At 36.8% G+C, this 21,434-nt stretch overlaps 1 protein-coding gene across 7 annotated transcripts in view; it reads right to left on the reverse strand.

Annotated features, from left to right (window-relative positions):
- LOC113051327 (serine/threonine-protein kinase BRSK2) overlaps positions 1-21,434 on the reverse strand; it is a 152,730-nt gene that overhangs the window by 32,143 nt on the left and 99,153 nt on the right. For all 7 annotated transcript variants that reach the window (XM_026214965.1, XM_026214961.1, XM_026214960.1 and 4 more), the window contains exons 5-7: positions 3,367-3,483; positions 682-715; positions 519-587 (exon numbers count right to left, since the gene is read on the reverse strand). In XM_026214965.1, the coding sequence (XP_026070750.1) occupies positions 519-587; positions 682-715; positions 3,367-3,483 (220 nt within the window). The remainder of the gene's footprint in view (positions 1-518; positions 588-681; positions 716-3,366; positions 3,484-21,434) is intronic.

Here is a 21,434-nt window from a genome sequence, read left to right on the forward strand (position 1 = left end):
ACTTGATATTTAAATATATGTCAAGAACATGTCATTTGAATTTCAGTTTAATTCCCTCCTCTAAGAGCTCGAAGTCTTTTGCATTCTAAGTAAGGAAGAGTAAGAAGATGAAAGTGGATTCATAAAGCGCTCAGCATGATGAATAAAAAGAGCTGATCTCACTCTGATCATGTCTGATATTCACCAGCTGGAGTGAGAAACCATGGTGGAGCTCAGGTGTCGTCAATCTTTTGAGCTCTGACTACAGAGCCGGTATTACACCTTGATTCTCTTAAAGCCTTTTCTCTTTTCTCTTTTAAAAATTCACTTGCTTAGCGCAGCACTGAAATATCCTTGTCTGGATTCCCCCACATCCTTTAATAGACTTTCATTCAAACACAGGGGATTTCGTTTTTCCAGTGCATGCTGCTGAGAGAGACTGTGGCTCACATTTGACATACTGTAAGGGCAGAGGGCCACATCACGTCAGAATTATATGACACAGAATGAAGCCTTTGCCACGAAAAGCTTTCACTCACCACTAAAAGTGCAAAGAGAATGACTCCACAGCTCCATACATCAGCTTTCCTGCCATCATATTTCTCCCCCTACCAGAGAGAGAGAAGTTAGAAGTGTGGGGGAAAAAAAAGCGATTCAGAGGAAGTCCCATCATGAGAGATGGCACTGAGAGCACGTACTTACCCTTATGACCTCTGGGCAGGCATAGTGAGGGGATCTGAAAGAAAACAGGACAATATGTCATCATCATCCTCACCCAATCTTGGCTTATACACTGCGGAAGCAAGCAGTACACTAATTCAGTAATAGCTCCTTGTATTTGCATGAGGATCTTCACACCATCTTTTCTGACAAACAGCCTGTACATGCTGTTGTCAAATGATCCAATAATACAACATTAAATTGTAACGACTCTCTCCTGGGAGTGTGTAAAACAGATCTATAATCATCTGAATTGTGTAATGTATTTTAACGGCATGGCACATCATCAGAAGCAGATCACTATTTTTCAACACCAATTTTCTATAAAGGCCTGTTTCCTTGCAGGTGTCATATACCATTGTGTTAAATAAGTCTTTATTGATAATATATTAATTTATATTGGTTTAATTTCTCTGCTTTAAAAAAATAACTACTGCTCACTGTAGAGAAAGCTATTATTGCTGTTTTCCGACACCAAATTGCAAGGTTTTTATGCTAAATTAAGTGGTTAATGCAACATGCTCTCGCTCAGTAATTTCAGTGCTTCTGTGGCCGTTTTACACATAGCAGGTGCCTCAATCATTCTGAGTGGAAAAGTTGCATTAATAAACAACTTGCTATATGCTAAATGCTAAAAAAAATGTATTACTAAATGTATAAATTAATATTAACTTATATAATGATAATAATAATAATTGCTTATTGTTAGTTCATGATACCTAATGTATTAAGTAACATGAATTTAAAATGCATTGTAAAGTGTTCCCAAACAATCTACTCCATATTTAGCAACAAATGTTAAAAATGTTAAACAAGTTAACAAGTTTATCCTTACTGTTAAGTGTTACCATTTTTTTGTAATATTGCAGTCAATAATGAAGCCCGATTTCTGTATGTGTACCCTAAAAACCAGTCTCATGTGACAATACTACTACCTTACAATACTCCCTAATGATAAAAATGTTTATAAGATCATATTGAGAAATTCACGTGTGCACTATAAACAGATCCAGTACTCTCCACCTCATAATCTTACAAATAAAACCACAATCACATTTCCAGCACTGAAATAAGAATATTTCTGCAGAAGCCTGATTTCTGTATGTGTGTCATGAATATCCCCTATGATAGGAACATGAGGAAGGATTAATAAGGCAAATCAGGGAAGCCACAGGAGGTGATTAAGCCGTTGTGAAAAGACCCTGATGGAGAGGAGTTACTCATCTACTCCAAGATGCGGTTCATGATTTTTGAAAAGATATTTTCTGTTATTCCTCAAGCGCTGTAGCTCGGACTAGGGGCAAGTTGGTTAAAAAGTTAAAAAAAAAGTTAAATAAACTTTTTCTTTTTACATTAGCATGGTTTTCACTGTGAGCTAATCTGAACTTTGTGCTAGTTAGCTAGTGCTGGTTATGCCTCAGAGAACTGAAGTGGCAAAGAAAGGTTTATTTGATGTTATTTTCAAACTGGCAAGCTTGGGGACCTAGAATAATCGCCCAAACAGGGCCAGTGGTAGTCAAAGTCAAAGTCAAAGTCACCTTTATTTATATAGCGCTTTAAACAAAATACATTGTGTCAAAGCAACTGAACAACATTCATTAGGAAAACAGTGTGTCAATAATGCAAAAAAAAAAAAATAGTAGGGAATTTTGCACTGTATTGTGGGTAATCTAGTTTCACTTGAATGAAGGTTCTGGAGGGGGATCTAGAGAGCCTTGGACTTAGTCCCCACTGATAAGCTACTACTAAAGATATAGAAACTAAATTTTCAGTAAAGCTGCTTTGCATCATGAAAAGCGCTATACAAATAAACTTGAAACTTGAATTGAAAAATTTTAAATCGTACCTGTGCCTACAGATGGGAAAGTTGCAATCAATAATTATAAAATGCCTTCATTGAAGGAAAACATCAAAGACGCGGCACAATTTTAGTGATGGCTAATAGGAGCAGAAATACACAGATTGAAGTCAAAGCTATGGTCTGGTCACTCTGGGCAGATTTGAAAAAGCCTTGATTAATCCCCATCTATAATATGCTCTGCTCTGCGGCACCTAGCCCTCTCATTTTCATTGATAATGGGGCCTCTAATGGCATGCATTACACATTCACAGCGACTCTAAAAGCCTAAGTGAGGTCATGCCATCATCTTCATGATTTTCATTAATAGTAGCAGTTCAGGAAGTGCTTCAGTAGCAGCAGGCCCAGCCGAGTGTTTCAATGCAAGACCTACTCCTTCAGATATAGATATCAGTTGTTAATATAGAGCCATTTCTCCAGACTTTTCAAAATGAAGCATGCAAATAAAACAACAGGCGCATTTGTGCGTAAGACTATTAATGGGAGCTATTTTGCTAGTTTTTGAACTCATGCATTCTCCAGATAATTAATCTTAATATCCTCTCAAGATGACGCTATTCTTCTCAATGGCCATTTAATGTGATGGGATTGTCTATGCAAGTCAAACCTTATGCTTTGATTGGTATTTTGATCCAAATAGAATCAAACAATTGCATGAGCATGCACTGTTTTTAGCTAAATTAAGCAAAATTGTACCAGATTATGAACTGTAAGAAGTGTATTTAAACATCAGAGGCAGTTTTCCCTTGTTTTTTGAGAAACTTTCACATATACTGGTAATTGTTGTAGGAAGACAGAGTATGACTCACCCACAGCTGGTTTCTAAGAGACTGTCTCCAACCTGTAGAGAAGCCATGCCAAAGTCTGCTATCCTGATGTTATTCTTCTCATCCAGCAGCAGGTTCTCTGGCTTCAGGTCTCTGTGGCTACAAAACAAAATGCTTACGTTATAAACCTCTACACATTAGCAGCTTTCTTAAGTGTCTCTACTAGTTAATGGTATCAGGGTAAATGGCATGTTGTGTTTTTTTTTTTAATTTAATGTATTATAATGTATTTATAATACACTGAAAATGCAATTCATTCAAATTACTTGAATACACCTCTGTGAGGAACATGTATTACATTTATTTAACAAACCTTAAAAATAAGTTGATCTGCAGTAAGTTTCATTATTATTTCTCAGAAAATAAATACTTTTAAACAAAGTGCATCGCAGCTTATTAATATTTGGAGGGGAAAATTTTATTTGAAAAACTAAACTCATAGTTGTTGAAATTTAAACCTCCAATGAAATTGTGTGTATTTTATTATTATTATTTTTAAATAATCGAGCTTAATTAAATTTCTTATTACTCATTTAAGCGGTCAGTATCAGACTTAGCCCCAAATCTCTTGATCAGACATCAGGGGAAACATCTTGATTCCCTCTACCATTGTGAAATCCTCTGATCTGAAGATAGAAATTCAGAGCTTCCTTTGCCAGTGTCAAGAAGCGAAGACTCTTTCATCCAAAGTGATCGAGGGACACAAGACTATTTTCTGCCCAAGAGATCAAAAAGCAGCTTGTACATCAAGTATCTTTCGAAAGACGGCTGTTCGTGACCTGTGAGCCAATGTGCATTTACTGAAGCTCATCATTTGGGATGATTCGGCAACAACATTATGGCTAATAATTGTTGGGACAGAAACATGACTTGAACCAGAAATACTGTCCTCCTCTTTTTGCCGCAATAACTACTAGTGCATCAAAGCAACCCTAACCGTTCTGGGAACTCATCAACCATCTGCAACCATTGTGAACAACATCAGAAATGAAAACATCTGTCAGGCACCTAATTACTTGATCTCAAGATAGAAAGACAGTCAGTACATAATGTTGGAGAATGCTGGAAGCACCAGCTATAAAAGACCTGGTGTCTACTCACCCGGCCATAACTAAGTTATTGCACAGTTTAAACACAGACCAGCAATAAAGTTCTTTAGTCTTTACTACAGCGATTGATTCATCTTTCCCATACCAAGGAAACCAAGCAGAAGGAGGAGCTCAGGGTAATGGAAAGATAGCATGCGGGTCCCCGGTCAATACCTGTGTGTGTTTACTGAGAGTCTCTTCTGATTAGCTGCCAGCAAGAGACTGAATGTGTGGAGCAGGACTGACTGAATGATCTCTGGATATCAGGGACTGCAAGTATTGCCAGACACAATCATAAACATCCTATAAAAAAATAAACTCATCAGCTTGTTTTAAACACAGTAACCAGGTGCTGTACAATTCAAGCTTGCAAATATTCTATAAAAACATGAAGTACTCCTATAAAAGCACCTAACCCCCAACTCTAAAGCCATTTTGCTGCTTCCTTCTTTCATAATACCTGAAGTGTGAGGAAGCATCATTATTCAGTGTCTAATTATGAGGCATCAAAATGAAAGTGAACGGCTTTACCAGCGATCAACTTTATTGTGACCTGGTTTGAGAGATCGGTATAAAAATAAAATAAAAAATAAGGAGAGGGCATTGATTTGATTTGATTTAATTTATTTATTATATTCCATAACCTTCCTCAAAAACCCCAAACGCTAAGTTTTTGCCCCCTTATTGAAGTGCACATGGCATTTAACAGCTCAGTGGTTTCTGGAAACTAAAGTGTCCAGCCAAGCTTCCATTAGTGCACTTTCTCTCTGGTCCTCCATCATTACACTTAACATAGGTATGGAGCTGTGTCAAATGGATGGTCATTATCTTCCCTGACAAAGTAGAAGTTCATGAAACCAATAAACTCAGTATCTTGTTGAGGAGAAAACTAGTGTCCCCACTGTGAGATTGCTGTTATAGTTCCTATATATATATATATATATATATATATATATATATATATATATATATATATATATGAGCACGGGAAATCTGTTGAAATTTACATCACTTCAGAATATTTATAGACCGAATTATGCTACACCACTGTCTGCAGCATTTTCACACACAGATGAAACTTACTCGAGAAGTGTGAAGTGTGACATAATATACCTCTGTAAATAAATAAAATTTAAATTTGCATCTTGCACATTTTAATGCCCTTTGAATGGAACATATACATTCCCTTCGAGCTGGAATCATATACAGCAGATTATACGGTACTGTGAAGTCCACTTTGCAGGGCACTTATTGTAAGGTGAACAAATGTGCCATTATCCAGGACAGGTCCTGTCCTGGCCAGGGTTTCTATATTGCCTAAAATATCCATATGCTTGCTGAAGGTAATGACTGAAAAGTAGTTTGACCAATAACATGCAGGCCTTGTATGTAATCGATCAATCGAGGCACGTGAGAAGGTGGGATCCCTAGAGAAGGGTCAAAGCAATCTAAATACGCATACAGATTAGATGTGGTAGAGCTGCACAGACCAATCACAAGGATCAGTCTGCTCTCTATAGCCCTCATGCTACTTTGATGTTATACAATAATTAGTCTGCACAGCACAAACAAAGCCAAAACCTGGATATATTAGACAATATAGAAATCCTGGCCAGGTTGTGTGCCAGAAAAAAATGGCACGTATGGTCACCCAAACTTACAGTCAAATAGAACAAACATCTGAAGTGATAAGAGATACATGTCCAGAACAGGGGGTCACAAGGACTGGAATTGAGAACCACTGCTTTAGAAGGAAAGATATTATAGATTCTGTACATATGTCTGCTTGAAAAAAAAAAGCTTGTGAGACTGTTAGGAAAAGACATCAATCTGTCCAACCTGAGATACTGTATACCTGGTGCTGACAAAAATATGTCTTTCTAAATTTTAACCCCAATATAACCATGTGACAGAAACACAGATCAAAGCATCATTTTAATTCACATCAAATTAAATATGGTATCTACCCTGACTGAGGTCCATCTGGTGAGGTTTCACTGGTCACCAATATCTCTCTTTGCCTTTTCATATCTCTGTGTGTTGTCCTAATTTCTATGCCCCTGGAATTGCACATTCATCTCTGTACACACAGCCCATATTTTAAAGCATTGAAATATGCCAACCAATAACTATTACCATAAAAAAGCTGTTCACCTTGGAACTAAAGTTAATCGCAGTATTCTACAGTTTCTTTTGCAGTTCATCACAACCTATATAGGCTACTCATTAAATATGACCCCAATATGCACTTCAGACTGCACTGCTGAGCTCTGCATCTGTCAGATGCATTCCTCATAAAATACAGCAAAAAGATATCAGTCTTCCCATCCAGACACTGGGAACTGCTTACATAATCAGAGAAAGCCCATGTGAGGTTCAGGCCCAGTTACTTAGACTTCAGTTAACTTGGTTCAACTCTTTTCCTTCTTCCTGTCTAACGACCTTGTGTACCTGACAGCGCTTGTATCTTTTAAAAAACTGAAGAATTTGACAGCCTTGATTCAGACTTTAGTCTTTCTGCCTGTTTTCACAGTGGGGCCAGAAAGCCATAATTTTATCCCTGTGAACACAGTGGTAGCAGAAGGATATCAATACAGCACATTATCTGTGTGCAGGTTTCAAACCCCAGAGAGGAAGCTAGCTGCGAACGAGCAGAAAGAGAAAACGAGCGATGCCTCCCTGCTATGCTGTTTATTCAGTGCTTTCCATCAGCTTTCAAGAAAGGCCTTCAAACTATCCATCAGCTAGTTGAGCTGTGCTGGAAGCATGCGGCAGTCTTCATTAGGCTGTGTGTCTGCTGAAGCGCATGGTAAACAGATGCAAATATTGTGCTAATGTCTGGTCTTTCAGTGCATTAGTATATTAGCATATGAAGAGAATATGGTCGGGAGGATTCAAAATGGAAACATTATTAGCATTAGCGATAGCTCTTAAAATTAAAGCGAACTTCTCTTAAATAAAAGTCTAACTGTCTGGTTTGTCACTGTTCTGATGGATAATTTATTAATTTCTGTAAAGTAATACTATGTCCACTGGACGGGTTCAAACTTATTGAAAAGGGATCATTTTAATTTACACAATATTTAAGTAAACATTTTCCAACACAATGCAAGATGCAAGATCCTAAAGTCACGAAATAAAATCTTACTAGGAGAATTTTCATTAAGGATTGCTATATAATAATCAATATGAAAACAGTATGAAAATTGACCACGTTATTTAAACATTATTTCAGAATTTTAAAGAATTGTCTTTTTGTGAAAAGTTAACCTTTTATTCCATTTCCAGTTCAAAAATGAATTAAAGCTGCAAGCAGCGATGAACGGGCCCTCGCACCCGGGCTCACCGGCAGCGAGTGGCTTTAGTTAATAGGTGAACGGTGAGAAATATGCGTTTAAACTCATAAATATAAGTAGAATATATCAATGTTTATTCCATATATGTGCCAATCTTCCTGTTGCCAGCAGGTGGCGCTATCATTATAGTGGAATATTGGCCTTCAGATGAGTTCAGGGCAGGACTTTTGTCGAACATGTGAGGTTTGGGGAGGATTGGACATTTTATGCCTGAGTTACAACAACATCCTATTTCATGGCGAAACATCAAAATTTGTCAGGCCGCCATGGACACGCCCTTTAACGAAACCTCAAGATCTTCGCAATTTAAGATCGCAAAAGGCTTTAGATTACACTGACCAAGTTTGGTGTTGATCTGAATAAATCTCTAGGAGGAGTTTGCTAAAGTGCAACCCCTGAAAATGGCAAAAACAACGCCAATTGTGCAGAGAAAATTCTAAATAACTGACTTCCTGTTGGGATTCGGATTTTGTACCAAGAGACTTTTTCGTAGATATTGGTGTGTTACATGTGTGTACCGATTTTTGTACATGTACATGAAACATAGCTCGAGACGCACTCCGTTGAAAGTGAATACGCACTCCGTTGAAAGTGTATAGGTGGCGCTATCGAGCCATTTTGCCACACCCAATGGAATATCGGCCTTCAGATCTGTTCAGGCCAGGACCCTTATCACACATGTGAAGTTTGATCAAGATCGGACATTTTATGCCTGAGTTATAACATCTTTTATTCCCATGGCGAGACATCGAACTTCGTCACGGCGCCATGGACACGCCTTTTAACAAAAACTCAAGATCTTCACAACTAAACATCACACAGGTCTTTAGATTAGACTGACCACAAAAAAGACATTGATGTCATCAAATTTCTAGGAGTAGTTTGTCACAGTGTAAAATATGTCACTTCCTGTTGCCAATAGGTGGCGCTATGACTATAACTGAATATGGGCATGTAGATCTGTTCAAGTCAAGAGTCTCATCCAACATGTGAAGTTTGGGGCAGATTGGACATTGTATGTTTGAGTTACAGCAACTTCCTTTTTCATGGCGAAACATCGAAATTTGTCAGGCCGCCATGGACACGCCCTTTAACGAAACCTCAAGTCCTTCGCAATTTAACATCGCAAATGGCTTTAGATTACACTGATCAAGTTTGGTGTTGATCTGAATAAATCTCTAGGAGGAGTTTGTTAAAGTACAACCCCTGAAAATGGCCAAAACAACACTAATTTTGCAGAGAAAATTCGAAATAACTGACTTCCTGTTGGGATTCAGATTTCGTACCAAGAGACTTTTTCGTAGATATTGGTGTGTTACATGTGTGTACCGATTTTTGTACATTTACGTGAAACATAGCTCGAGGCGCACTCAGTTTAAAGTGTATACGCACTCCGTTGAAAGTGTATAGGTGGCGCTATCGAACCATTTTGCCACACTCAATGGAATATTGGCCTTCATATCTGTTCAGGCCAGGACCCTTATCACACAAGTGAAGTTTGGGCAAGATCGGACATTTCATGCCTGAGTTATAACATCTTTTATTCCCATGGCGAGACATCGAACTTCATCACGGCGCCATGGACACACCTTTTAACAAAAACTCAAGATCTTCACAACTAAACATCACACAGGTCTTTAGATTAGACTGACCACAAAAAAGACATTGATGTCAAAAATTTCTAGGAGTAGTTTGTCGCAGTGTAAAATATGTAACTTCCTTTTGCCAATAGGTGGCGCTATGACTATAACTGAATATTGGCATGTAGATCTGTTCAGGTCAAGAGTCTTATCCAACATGTGAAGTTTGGGGCAGATTGGACATTGTATGTCTGAGTTACAGCAACTTCCTTTTTCATGGCGAAACATCGAAATTTGTCAGGCCGCCATGGACCCGCCCTTTAACGAAACCTCAAGTCCTTCGCAATTTATTATCGCAAATGGCTTTGGGTTACACTGACCAAGTTTGGTGTTGATCTGAATAAATCTCTATGAGGAGTTCGTTAAAGTACAACCCCTGAAAATGGCAAAAACAACACCAATTTTGAAGGGAAAATTCAAAATAACTGACTTCCTGTTGGGATCCGGATTTCGTACCAAGAGACTGTTTTGTAGGTATTGGAGTGTTACATGTGTGTACCAATTTTTGTACATGTACGTGAAACATAGCTCGAGGCGCACTCCGTTGAAAGTGTATAGGTGGCGCTATAGAGCCATTCTGCCACACCCAGTGGAATATTGGCCTACAGATCTGTTCAGGCCAGGACTCTTATCACACATGTGAAGTTTGGGGAAAATCGGACATTTTATGCCTGAGTTATAACATCTTTTATTCCCATGGCGAGACATCGAACTTCGTCGCGGCGCCATGAACAAGCCTTTTAACGAAAACTAAAGATCTTCACAACTGAACATCGCACAGGCCTTTAGATTAGACTGACCACAAAAAAGACATTGATGTCATAAAATTTCTAGGAGTAGTTCGTCGCAGCGTAAAATATGTCACTTCCTGTTGCCAATAGGTGGCGCTATGACTATAACTGAATATGGGCATGTCAATCTGTTCAGGTTCGGAGTCTCATCAAACATGTGAAGTTTGGGGCAGATTGGACATTGTATGTGTGAGTTATAGCAACTTCATTTTTCATGGCGAATCATCGAAATTCGCCAGGCCGCCACGGACACGCCCTTCAACGAAAACTCAAGATCTTCGCAATTTAACATCGCAAAGGTCTTTAGATTAGGCATACCAAATTTGGTGTTGATTTGAAGAACTCTCTAGGAGGAGTTCGTTAAAATACAACACATGGAAATGACCAAAATTACACAAAATATGCTCATAATATTAAAAATAACCGACTTCCTGTTGGGTTTAGAATTTCGCTCCAAGAGTCTTTTTTGTAGGTATTGGTGTGTTACATATGTGTGCCAATTTTCATGCATGTACGTGAAACATAGCTGGAAGGCTGTTGATTTTCTTGGTATAGGTGGCGCTGTCGAGCCATTTTGCCACACCCTCTTCTGAATCCTATATTAGACGAAAATTTTCACCAGGTTTGACGCGTGTGCAAAGTTTCATGACTTTTTGAGCATGTTAAAGCCCTCAAAAATGCGATTCATTCGGGAGAAGAAGAAGAAGAAGAATAAATATAGCTGCAAGCAGCGATGGCGGGCTCAAGCCACCAATGCCATCGCCACCCCGGTGGCATCAGGTAAAGTGTGCCCAGCGGGCACATGCATTCATAATATCCCTCTGGCAGTGAGGTTTTAAAGGATATGGCAGTTAAAGGGTTAATCCGAATCATCTAGACTTTAAAATTACATTCACAGAACAATATATATATATATATATATATATATATATATATATATATATATATATATATATATATATATATTTATAACTTTAGTAACACTTTACAATAAGATTTCATTTATAAACATTATGTTAACATGAACAATATTTATATAGCATTCATTCATGTCAGTTAATATTCCAAACTTAAACATTAAAACATTGTTTTATTGTGATTTTTTTCCAAGAACATTTTACCAATTCCAAACCATATCAATCTTAATAACTACCATTATTTTTATTTAATCATTTATAAGTGCTATACAATAGTCCAGGAAAGCTGGAAGAGAAAAACACTTTATATTCATGTGTGTAGAATTATTAGGCATGTTTTCTTTTGCAGATGGAATGCACTAAAAAAGAGTTTTAACTCAAACTGTAAAGTCGAAAATTATGAAATACCCATGAGAAATATCAAACACAAATGCAATACAGAAATGGATAAGTTAAGACTTGACCATTATACAAAAAATGCTGACTGGGTCATGAGGTCAGAAAAGAAGAAGAAAAAAACAGGTCAAGAAGAACTGACAAAAAGAATTGCAAAATAATTAGGAATTAATGTGAAGATTAATTTTTAGTCAATTCTGCAAGACAGACTTTCAGGAAAGGAGGTGGAATAAAAATGAGCTCCTAAATCTTAATCCCGGATTCTGGAAGATATATTCCTCAAACCATCGGACAAGAGTAGGTGGTGCTGGTCCTTCACGAGTCACTCTAATCTGTTCATGAAGCCTATATATAAAGTCTTAATATATAGTATTTCACAATACTTCATGGTATTCTAATTAAATCATTTTTTGGAATCTTAGATTTCTCAGAACCTGACACATTGTAATTCTGAGACTTCAGGAAAGTGGCAGTTCTGTAAAATGTTGGCACTGGAGACTAAATGCTCCCTGATAGTTTCACACCTAATTCACTTAACACACACACACACACACACACACACACACACACACACACACACACACACACACACACACACACACACACACACACACACATTACCCACAGTGACAGTGGGACTGAGTGACATCAGATTTATGATAGTTTTTTAATTTTCTATCATCCATATAGTGTTGTATAGTCATGAAACTATGCATATTTGCTCAGAATGACTTGTCTTCTATGTGTACATTTTTTTGAAGTCTTTAGAAGCTGCACTTTAAAAAAATAAAAGACATTTACTGGTTCCTTTTTTACTGTTATTTCAAAAAATCACCACGACAAAACCATTCAAGCTATCCAAAATTCATTCGCATCTGTTCTGTAAGATAAATTCTTTAAACAGTGGTAAAAGAGGATGTGGTGCTGAACCTTCAAGAGTCACTCAAAACGTATCTGTCCATAAAGCCTATAAAGAATTATTCTTAATATACAGTTCACAATACTTCAGCTTGTTATTCTAATTAAGTGAGGGTCATTTTATCAGTAAAATACATAAAATTCATATTATTTTTCTTTGAAAGATTTCTATAAATGATTTAAATCATACTTGTTTCTACAATAATTATTTAAAAGTGATCCTATAGCTCCATCAGGTGGCCATTATTGGTACTAAGAATTGCAAGCTTCATTTATAAGTTATGATAGTTTTAATTTTTTGCTGGCTCTTGAAAATGATAAAGCTTTGAAACTTACTGTGGTTCCTTCAAATGATGACTTCTACGTATATAAAAAATTATGAAGAGTTTGGAATTAAAAAATTTAAAGATATAGTAAAATAACTATTGTATTTTTTTATGTTACTTTAATAAATCGCTATGGCCACACCATTTAAGGTATCCTAAACCCATTCGCAATTTAACATCTTCAGTATATTGGATTCATGTTAAAAAAAAAGTTTGGTGTGAACTACTTGTGTCTTCTTGGAGGAGTATGAAATCATTTACAGGCTGATTTTATCATAAATCCACAATAGAATTTCTGAGTTCTGTATCAATCTGTGTTGTTGTTTGTTTATTTTTATTTTTTTATTTTTCATAGGAAGATAACTGATCCTTTACTCTCCTTTTTAATAAATGTGCTTATAAACCAAAAACAAGCTATTTATAGCTGTATTTATAAACTGCTTACTACTGACTATTAATATTGGGACAAGGCTTTATAAAGCATGAACTGACTATTTACTTTTTGAGTTTGAAATTATTATTTGCAGCACAAATAAGGTTTTTTACGATTTTTTAAAATTCCTAAAACTGTAAGAAAAGGATAAGGCCTAAGATTTCTATGTGAGTGGCTAAATTTATTTGTTTTTATAACTATAATGCATAAACTATGAAATTATACAAAATATATAAAAAAGTACAACAGTTATTGTTTTCCAATGTTTTTTAGCCTACTGCAATCATTCTAAACAGCTTGAATAAAACCTGTTAATATTTATTATAGACCACTGTAACTGTGTATAATCTAACAAACAAGTTTATTATGAAAATAAAAGTGTGTACACCAGATAAATTGGACGATAAAGAAATTGCTAACAATAGTATAATAGAGCATGTTTTATGTTTTTAGGCGTTTAGATGCAGAAATGGACAAATCAAATGTAAAATAAAATGTAATTGATTTAATTAAATATAGATTAATTCTTGTTAGAGCAAAATAATAAATAAATAAATACGTACACACATTAAAAACGCAGCCAAGATGAATGAATTACATTTTTTATATAGATTAAAATTGAAGACAGAAGCAGCTGGTATACGCGGTCACTTAATATTCAAATCCAGTAGATCCACTTCAGATATATTTCTCAACGGTTTACGTTCACGTTGCTGTTTTCGTTTATATTCGCCAAGCTATTTTGAAATAATCTTGTCCGTGATGTGTTCGTTCGTACGACGAAAGCCAGAATCCTGCAGCTCGAGAGATATGTTATTCTGCCAGTCGCGCTTTCAAATAGTCTTGCACACTTAAACGGGTCACAAACACCTGCATTTAGCTCTTGTAGTGTTACAATGGGTTTATTGTGTGCATTTGTGGTAATATTTTATTTAAAAAAGAATAAACAAGAATAAATTCGTTTGTTTTGAGCTCGACACTGTACGCGCTGATCGGAGGCGTGATTTCATATAGGCAGCCTCAAATATTTCATTTTCACACAAACAGTTCAAAAACATCTTAATTTAGCTCTTGGTGTGTTCTAATTGGTGAATTGTGTGATATCGCTGCAATACTTTATTTTTAATAGCTATAAAACAAGAATAAACTCGTTTTTTCTGAGCTCATCATTCCAGATGCTCATGCTCAGAGCGGTGATTCATCTCTCGTGTTTCTCACGTATCACTGACCACACATCCATTATTAATGAGCCCTGACCTGATAATAATCATATATGTTGGTTTAGCTTGTCAGTGTGAATTAAATCCAAGTATTTATTTGTATTTTAACCGATTTAAAAGAGAAACTAAATCTCCGGTAATTGCACCTGTAGGGGCGCAATTTCTCTCAGACAATGGAAGTCTGAAGCACATATACTCAAACAGAGGGACAGAGTGATATGAGATGTCTGACAGTTTTTTAATTTTCTATTATCCATACAGTGTTGTAAAGTCGTGAAACTATCCATATTTACTCAGAATGACTTTTTGTCTGTATGAAAAAAGGTTTTGAAGTGTTTGGAATTTAAAAATGCAGGAAAATTAATAATTCCAGTTTTACTGTCATTAAAAAAAATCACCACGACAAAACCGTTCAAGCTATCCAAAATCCATTGGCAATTTAAGTTGTTTAAAATGTTTTGGCATCATGTAGACAAAGTTTGGTGTGTATAGTGTTACTCTCCTCTGAGCAGTATGCATTAATTCACAACTAAATGTAAAAAAAAATCCACATTCAAATCAAAATAGCTGACTTCCTGTTGATCGTAGCTGATGACTGTGAATTAGAAAGTTGTCCGTCTTGATAAGAACAATTTTTTTACCGTGTTTGGTGTCTGTAGCTAAAACTAACCCCCCCACTTTTGACAAAAGGTGGCGCTATAGAGTGCCTTTTCCACGCCCTCTTATGAACTTTTGCCAGTGTCTAGCTGTCACTAATACTGATATGTGTTCTGAGTTTGATGAAATTCTAAGCATGTTATATGCCTCAAAATCACCTGAGAAGTATTCCAGTTTGACATGTTGCCACGGCAACAATATTTTTAGCTATCCAATTTCCCCCAGCAGATTCATATCGGCTGTGTTTTAACATTATTCTGATGAAGTTTGAAGCAAATCGAGTAAAAATAAGATGCTGAATTCAAAGCATTTTGAAAATGACACACTTCCTGCTGCCAGTTGGTGGCGCTATAACTTTGACTCCTAATAGTCACATATATGTGATCGACATCATACAATGAATAATCTGATGAAGTTTGATTGAAATCAGGAAATGTATGTGGATGGTATTAGACACTTCCTGTTTCTCAATTCTCGCCATAATTTCAACGCCTCGCCACGAGCAAACCGTTCGAGATATCAAAAATCCCCTGGCAATTTTTCATCCCCAATGTCTTGAGATCATGTTGACCGAGTTTGGTGGTAAACGAGTAAAAAACCTATGACAAGTATATCAAATTCCAGAGCATGCGCTTTTTACATAACTCTAAATAGCTGACTTCCTGTTGGGCGGAGCCCAATGACATGCAATACGAAAATTGTTCGGCACAATGAGATCTATATGTGTACTGAGTTTCATATGAATATGTGCAAGTATGTGTGAGCTATACATCAACATTTATGACTGTGTTCCAGGGGGCGCCATAGAGCCCCTGTGCCACGCCCGGGTCCCAACCTCTGCAGGCTCCTAAAGGGCACAGATTCCAAAGTGTGCGCAAATTTTCAAGAGTTTTTGAGTATGTTAGGGACCCCAAAAGCCCCCACAACTTTGACCAAAAATATGAATAATAAACCCTAAATAGCCAACTTCCTGTTGGGCGGAGCCTATGACATGCAGTACGAAAGTTGTTTGGTTTAATGAGATCTACATGTGTACCGAGTTTCATGTGTCTACGTGCAAGTATGTATGATATATGGCCCTCAGTATTCCAGGGGGCGCTGTAGAGCCCCTGTGCCACGCCCGTGTATCAGTCTCTGCCCGACCCTAATGGCCGCAGGTTCCAATCTGTGTGCCAATTTTCAAGAGTTTTCGAGCATGTTAAGGACCCCAAAAGCCCCCGTAACGTTAGAAAAAAATAATAATAATAATAATAATAAAAAATAATCCTAAGGAAAACAATAGGGCTCTCGCCCTCCAGGCTTGAGCCCTAATAATAAATATAGCTGCAAGCAGCGATGTCGGGCTCAAGCCATCAGTGCAACGCCACCCTGGTGGCATCGGGAAAACTGTGCCCAGCGGGCATAAGCATTTACAGTAACCCTCTGACAATCAAGTTTTAAGGGATGTGGCAGTTAAAGGGTTAATCCGACCAATCTAGACTTTGAAATCACATACACAGAACAATATATATAACTTTAGTAACACTTTATTTTAAAATGTATAAAAAATGTATAAGGTGTGCATTGTAGCTGACACCTATATGAACACATTACAATTGTTTTGTGACTACAAGTCTTTCTTCTCAAATGCTATTGAGTGGTCGCGAACGCGGATGGGAGAATGGCGCATATTTGTTTTGTTTTTTTTGAGCAACTGGTGCCCCCTCTGGGAGTTGGTGCTCTACGAAGACTGCATACTCTGCATATAGGGAGCGGCGGTACTATCTGGAAGATATATTCCTCAAACCATCGTACAAGTGAAGGTGATGCTAGTCCTTCAAGAATCGCTCAAAACCTTTTCAAGTGTACAGTTTCCTTTTATTGCATCTTGAAATAAATATTTCTGAATTCTGAATCAAACTGGGTTGTGTTTATTGATTTATTTTATAAGACAACTGAAACTTTAATCTCCTTTGTAATATATGTGCTTTTAAACCAAGAACAATGCAATTAGAGATGTATTCCTGCTTAATAATGACTATTATTAAGGGAAAAGGCTTTATAATCATGAACTATTTACTAATGCTTAGCTAATGAGTGCAGCTATTATAAAGTGTTACCAATGCATTTACTAATGTTAACAAATTAGACATTATTTTACAGTGTTACCAAACCCTTTAATAATTTATTAGTGTTTTGTAATGATTTTAATGACCTATAAGCATTTGTGAAATAGTTTTGCTTGCATTGCAGCTTAATCTGTCAGTTGAAGAGTTTTACTGTTACATCCATGAGATTAATAAATGTCATGTCACGTCACAGGTTGTCATAGGTCAGTATCAAATGAGTTTGAAATTATAATTTGCAGCACAAATAAGGCTTCTTAGGATGTTTTTAAATCCCAAAAACTGTCAGAAAAGGATAAGGCCTAAGAGATTTCTTAACCTGTAATGAAAGGAAAAAAACACCACCATTAGCAACAACAAAAACAATAACAATTTAAAATATAGATTTTTTTTCCCTGATTATTAAAGGAATGATTAGGTCTCTCTCTCTCTCTCTCTCTCTCTCTCTCTCTCTCTCTCTCTCTGCCAGACAGCCCCTCCCTACAATCCACACACACTGTCAGTCACCAAAGATTCACAGTCACCAACCCCCTCACACTCACACTCCCCCTCCCTCTCCCCCTCCCTTTCCTCACACAGACGGAGTGGCCAGAGTGAGATCATGTCAGTTGAGAAGTCTGACAGTTTTTTCTTTTCTTTTATCCATACAGTGTTGTAAAGTCATGAAACTATGCATATTTCCTCATAATGATTTGATCTCTGTATGAAAACATGCCTTGAAGTGTTTGGAAGCTGCAATTTAGACATACAATACAATTAATGTTTCCCCTTCTTACTGTCATTTCAAAAAATCACCACGTCAAAACCGTTCAAGCTAACCAAAATCCGTTCGCAATTTAAGTTCCTCGATGTTGTTTCTTCATGTAGTCAAAGTTTGGTGTGTATAGTGTACTTCCCATGTGAGGAGTATGCATTAATTCACAACTGTAAAATCTCAAAAATACACATTCAAATCAAAATAGCTGACTTCCTGTTGATCGTAGCTTATGACTGTGAATTAGAAAGTTGTCCGTCTTGATAAGAACAATTTAAGTACCGAGTTTGGTGTCTGTAGCTAAAACTAAATAAAATGCATTATTATTATTATTAGCTGTACACTTGCTAAACATTTTTAAATATAAACTTATGCAATTGTGTGTGTATATATATATATATATATATATATATATATATATATATATATATATATATAAATTCAAGTGTACAGTTTTCTTTTATTGCATCTTGAAATAAATATTTATGAGTTCTGTGTTTGTTTATTTATTTTATTTTTTATTTTACATTTTTTTTTAGGGAGATTACAGCCTTTAATCTCCTCAAAATAAATGTGCATATAAACCATGAACAATTTAATTATAGCTGTATTTATAAAATGCTTACTAAAATATTAATTTTGGGAGAAGGCTATATAAAGCATGAACTGACTATTTACTAATGCTTAGCTAAGAATTGCAGCTATTATGAAGTGTTACCAATGCATTTACTAATGTTAACAATTGAGACATTATTTTAAAGTGTTACCAAATCCTTAAATAATTTAAAAGTGTTTTGTTATGATTTCATTAACCTATAACCATTTGTGAACTAGTTCTGCTTGCATTAAAGCTTAGTCTTCATCTGTGAGCTGAACAGTTTTACTGTTACATCCTTGAGATTATGTAAATTCAAATAAATGTCATGTCACAGGGTGACAGAGGTCAGTATCAAATGAGTTTGAAATTATTATTTGCAGCACAAATAAGGTTTTTTAGGATTTTTTTTAATCCCTGAAACTGTCAGAAAAGGATAAGGCCTAAGATATTTCTTAAGATGTAATGATAACAGCACAATTAGCAACAACAACAAAAAAAATAACTATTTAAAATACAGTTTTTTTTTCTGGTGATTAAAGAGATGTTTAAGTCTCTCTCTCTCTCTCTCTCTCTCTCTCTGTCTGTCTGCCACTCAGCTCACACCCCTCCCCCACTCACACTCACACACACACACACAGAGTCAGCACACAGAGTGACAGAGTGAGATCAGATGTCTGACAGTTTTTTAATTTTCTTTTAATCATACAGTGCTGTAAAGTCATGAAACTATGCATATTTCCTCAGAATCACTGGTTTTCTAAATTAAAAATGTTTTTTAAAGGCTTGGAAGCTGCAATTTAAAAATACAAGACGATTAATGTTTCACTTTTTACTGTCATTTCAAAAAATCACCACGACAAAACCGTTCAAGCTAACCAAAATCTGTTCGCAATTTAAGTTCCTCGATGTTTTTTCTTCATGTAGACAACGTTTGGTGTGTATAGTGTACTTCCCCTGTGAGGAGTATTCATTAATTCACAACTGTAAAATCTCAAAAATACACATTCAAATCAAAATAGCCGACTTCCTGTTGATCGTAGCTGATGACTGTGAATTAGAAAGTTGTCCGTCTTGAAAAGAACAATTTACGTACCAAGTTTGGTGTCTGTAGCTAAAACTAACCCCCCCACTTTTGAAAAAAGGTGGCGCTATAGAGTGCCTCCTTCACGCCCTTTTAAAAGCTTTTGCCATTGTCTAGCTATCACTAATACTGATATGTGTTTTGAGTTTCATGTAAATCTGAGCTTGTTGTCTGCCTCAAACTCACCATAACAGAACATTCAAGTTTGACACGTTGCCATGGCAACACTATATCAGATATCAATATCCCCACAACAGATTTACATCGGCCGTGTTTTGTCATTATTCTGATGAAGTTTTAAGTAAATCGAGTAAAAATAAGATGCTGAATTCAAAGCATTTGGAAAATGACACACTTCCTGCTGCCAGTTGGTGGCGCTATAACGTTGACTCTTAATAGCCACATATATACAATCGGTATCATACAACGAACAAACCCATGAAGTTTGATCAAATTCAGGAAATGTATGTGGATGTTATTAGACATTTCCTGTTTCTCATTTCTCGCCATAAGTTCCATGCCTCGCCACGGGCAAACCGTTCGAGATATCAAAAATCCCCTCGCAATTTTTCATCTTCAATGTCTTGAGATCATGTTCACCGAGTTTCGTGGCGAACGGGTTGAAAACCTCAGAGGAGTATTTCAAATTCCAGAGCATGCTTTTTTTAAACAGCCCTGAATAGCTGACTTCCTGTTGGGCGGAGCCTATGACATAAAGTGTGAAAGTTGTTCGGCTCAATGAGATCTATAAGTGTACCGAGTTTGATATAAATACATGCAAGTGTGTGTGAGCTATGGTTCAAGAATTCTGACTGTCTTCCAGGGGGCGCTGTAGAGCCCCTGTGCCACGCCCGGGTCCCAGCCTCTGCGGCGTCCTGATGGCCGCAGATTCCAATGTGTGTGCCAATTTTCAAGAGTTTTTGAGCATGTTAAGGCCCCCAAAACACCCCGGAAGGTTTAATAAAAAATAAAAATAATAATAATAATAACAAGAATAATCCTTAGAAGAACAATAGGGCTCTTCGCCCCTTCGGGCTTGAGCCCTAATTAAAGCTGCAAGCAGCGATGAACGGGCCCTCGCACCCGGGCTCACCAGCAACGAGTGGCTTTAGTTAATAGATGAACGGTGATAAATATGCGTTTAAACTAATAAATATAAGTAGAATATATCAATGTTTATTCCATATATGTGCCAATCTTCCTGTTGCCAGCAGGTGGCGCTATCATTATAATGGAATATTGGCCTTCAGATGTGTTCAGGGCAGGACTTTTATCGAACATGTGAGATTTGGGGAGGATTGGACATTTTATGCCTGAGTTACAACAACATCCTATTTCATGGCGAAACAACGAAATTTGTCAGGCTGCCATGGACACGCCCTTTAACGAAACCTCAAGATCTTCGCAATTTAAGATCGCAAAAGGCTTTAGATTACACTGACCAAGTTTGGTGTTGATCTGAATAAATATCTAGGAGGAGTTTGTTAAAGTACAACCCCTGAAAATGGCCAAAACAACACTAATTTTGCAGAGAAAATTCGAAATAACTGACTTCCTGTTGGGATTCAGATTCCGTACCAAGAGACTTTTTCGTAGATATTGGTGTGTTACATGTGTGTACCGATTTTTGTACATTTACGTGAAACATAGCTCGAGGCGCACTCAGTTTAAAGTGTATACGCACTCCGTTGAAAGTGTATAGGTGGCGCTATCGAGCCATTTTGCCACACTCAATGGAATATTGGCCTTCAGATCTGTTCAGGCCAGGAC

The sequence above is a fragment of the Carassius auratus genome, chromosome 32 (genome assembly GCF_003368295.1).
Source record: "Carassius auratus strain Wakin chromosome 32, ASM336829v1, whole genome shotgun sequence".
NCBI classification, from domain to species: Eukaryota; Metazoa; Chordata; class Actinopteri; order Cypriniformes; family Cyprinidae; genus Carassius; species Carassius auratus.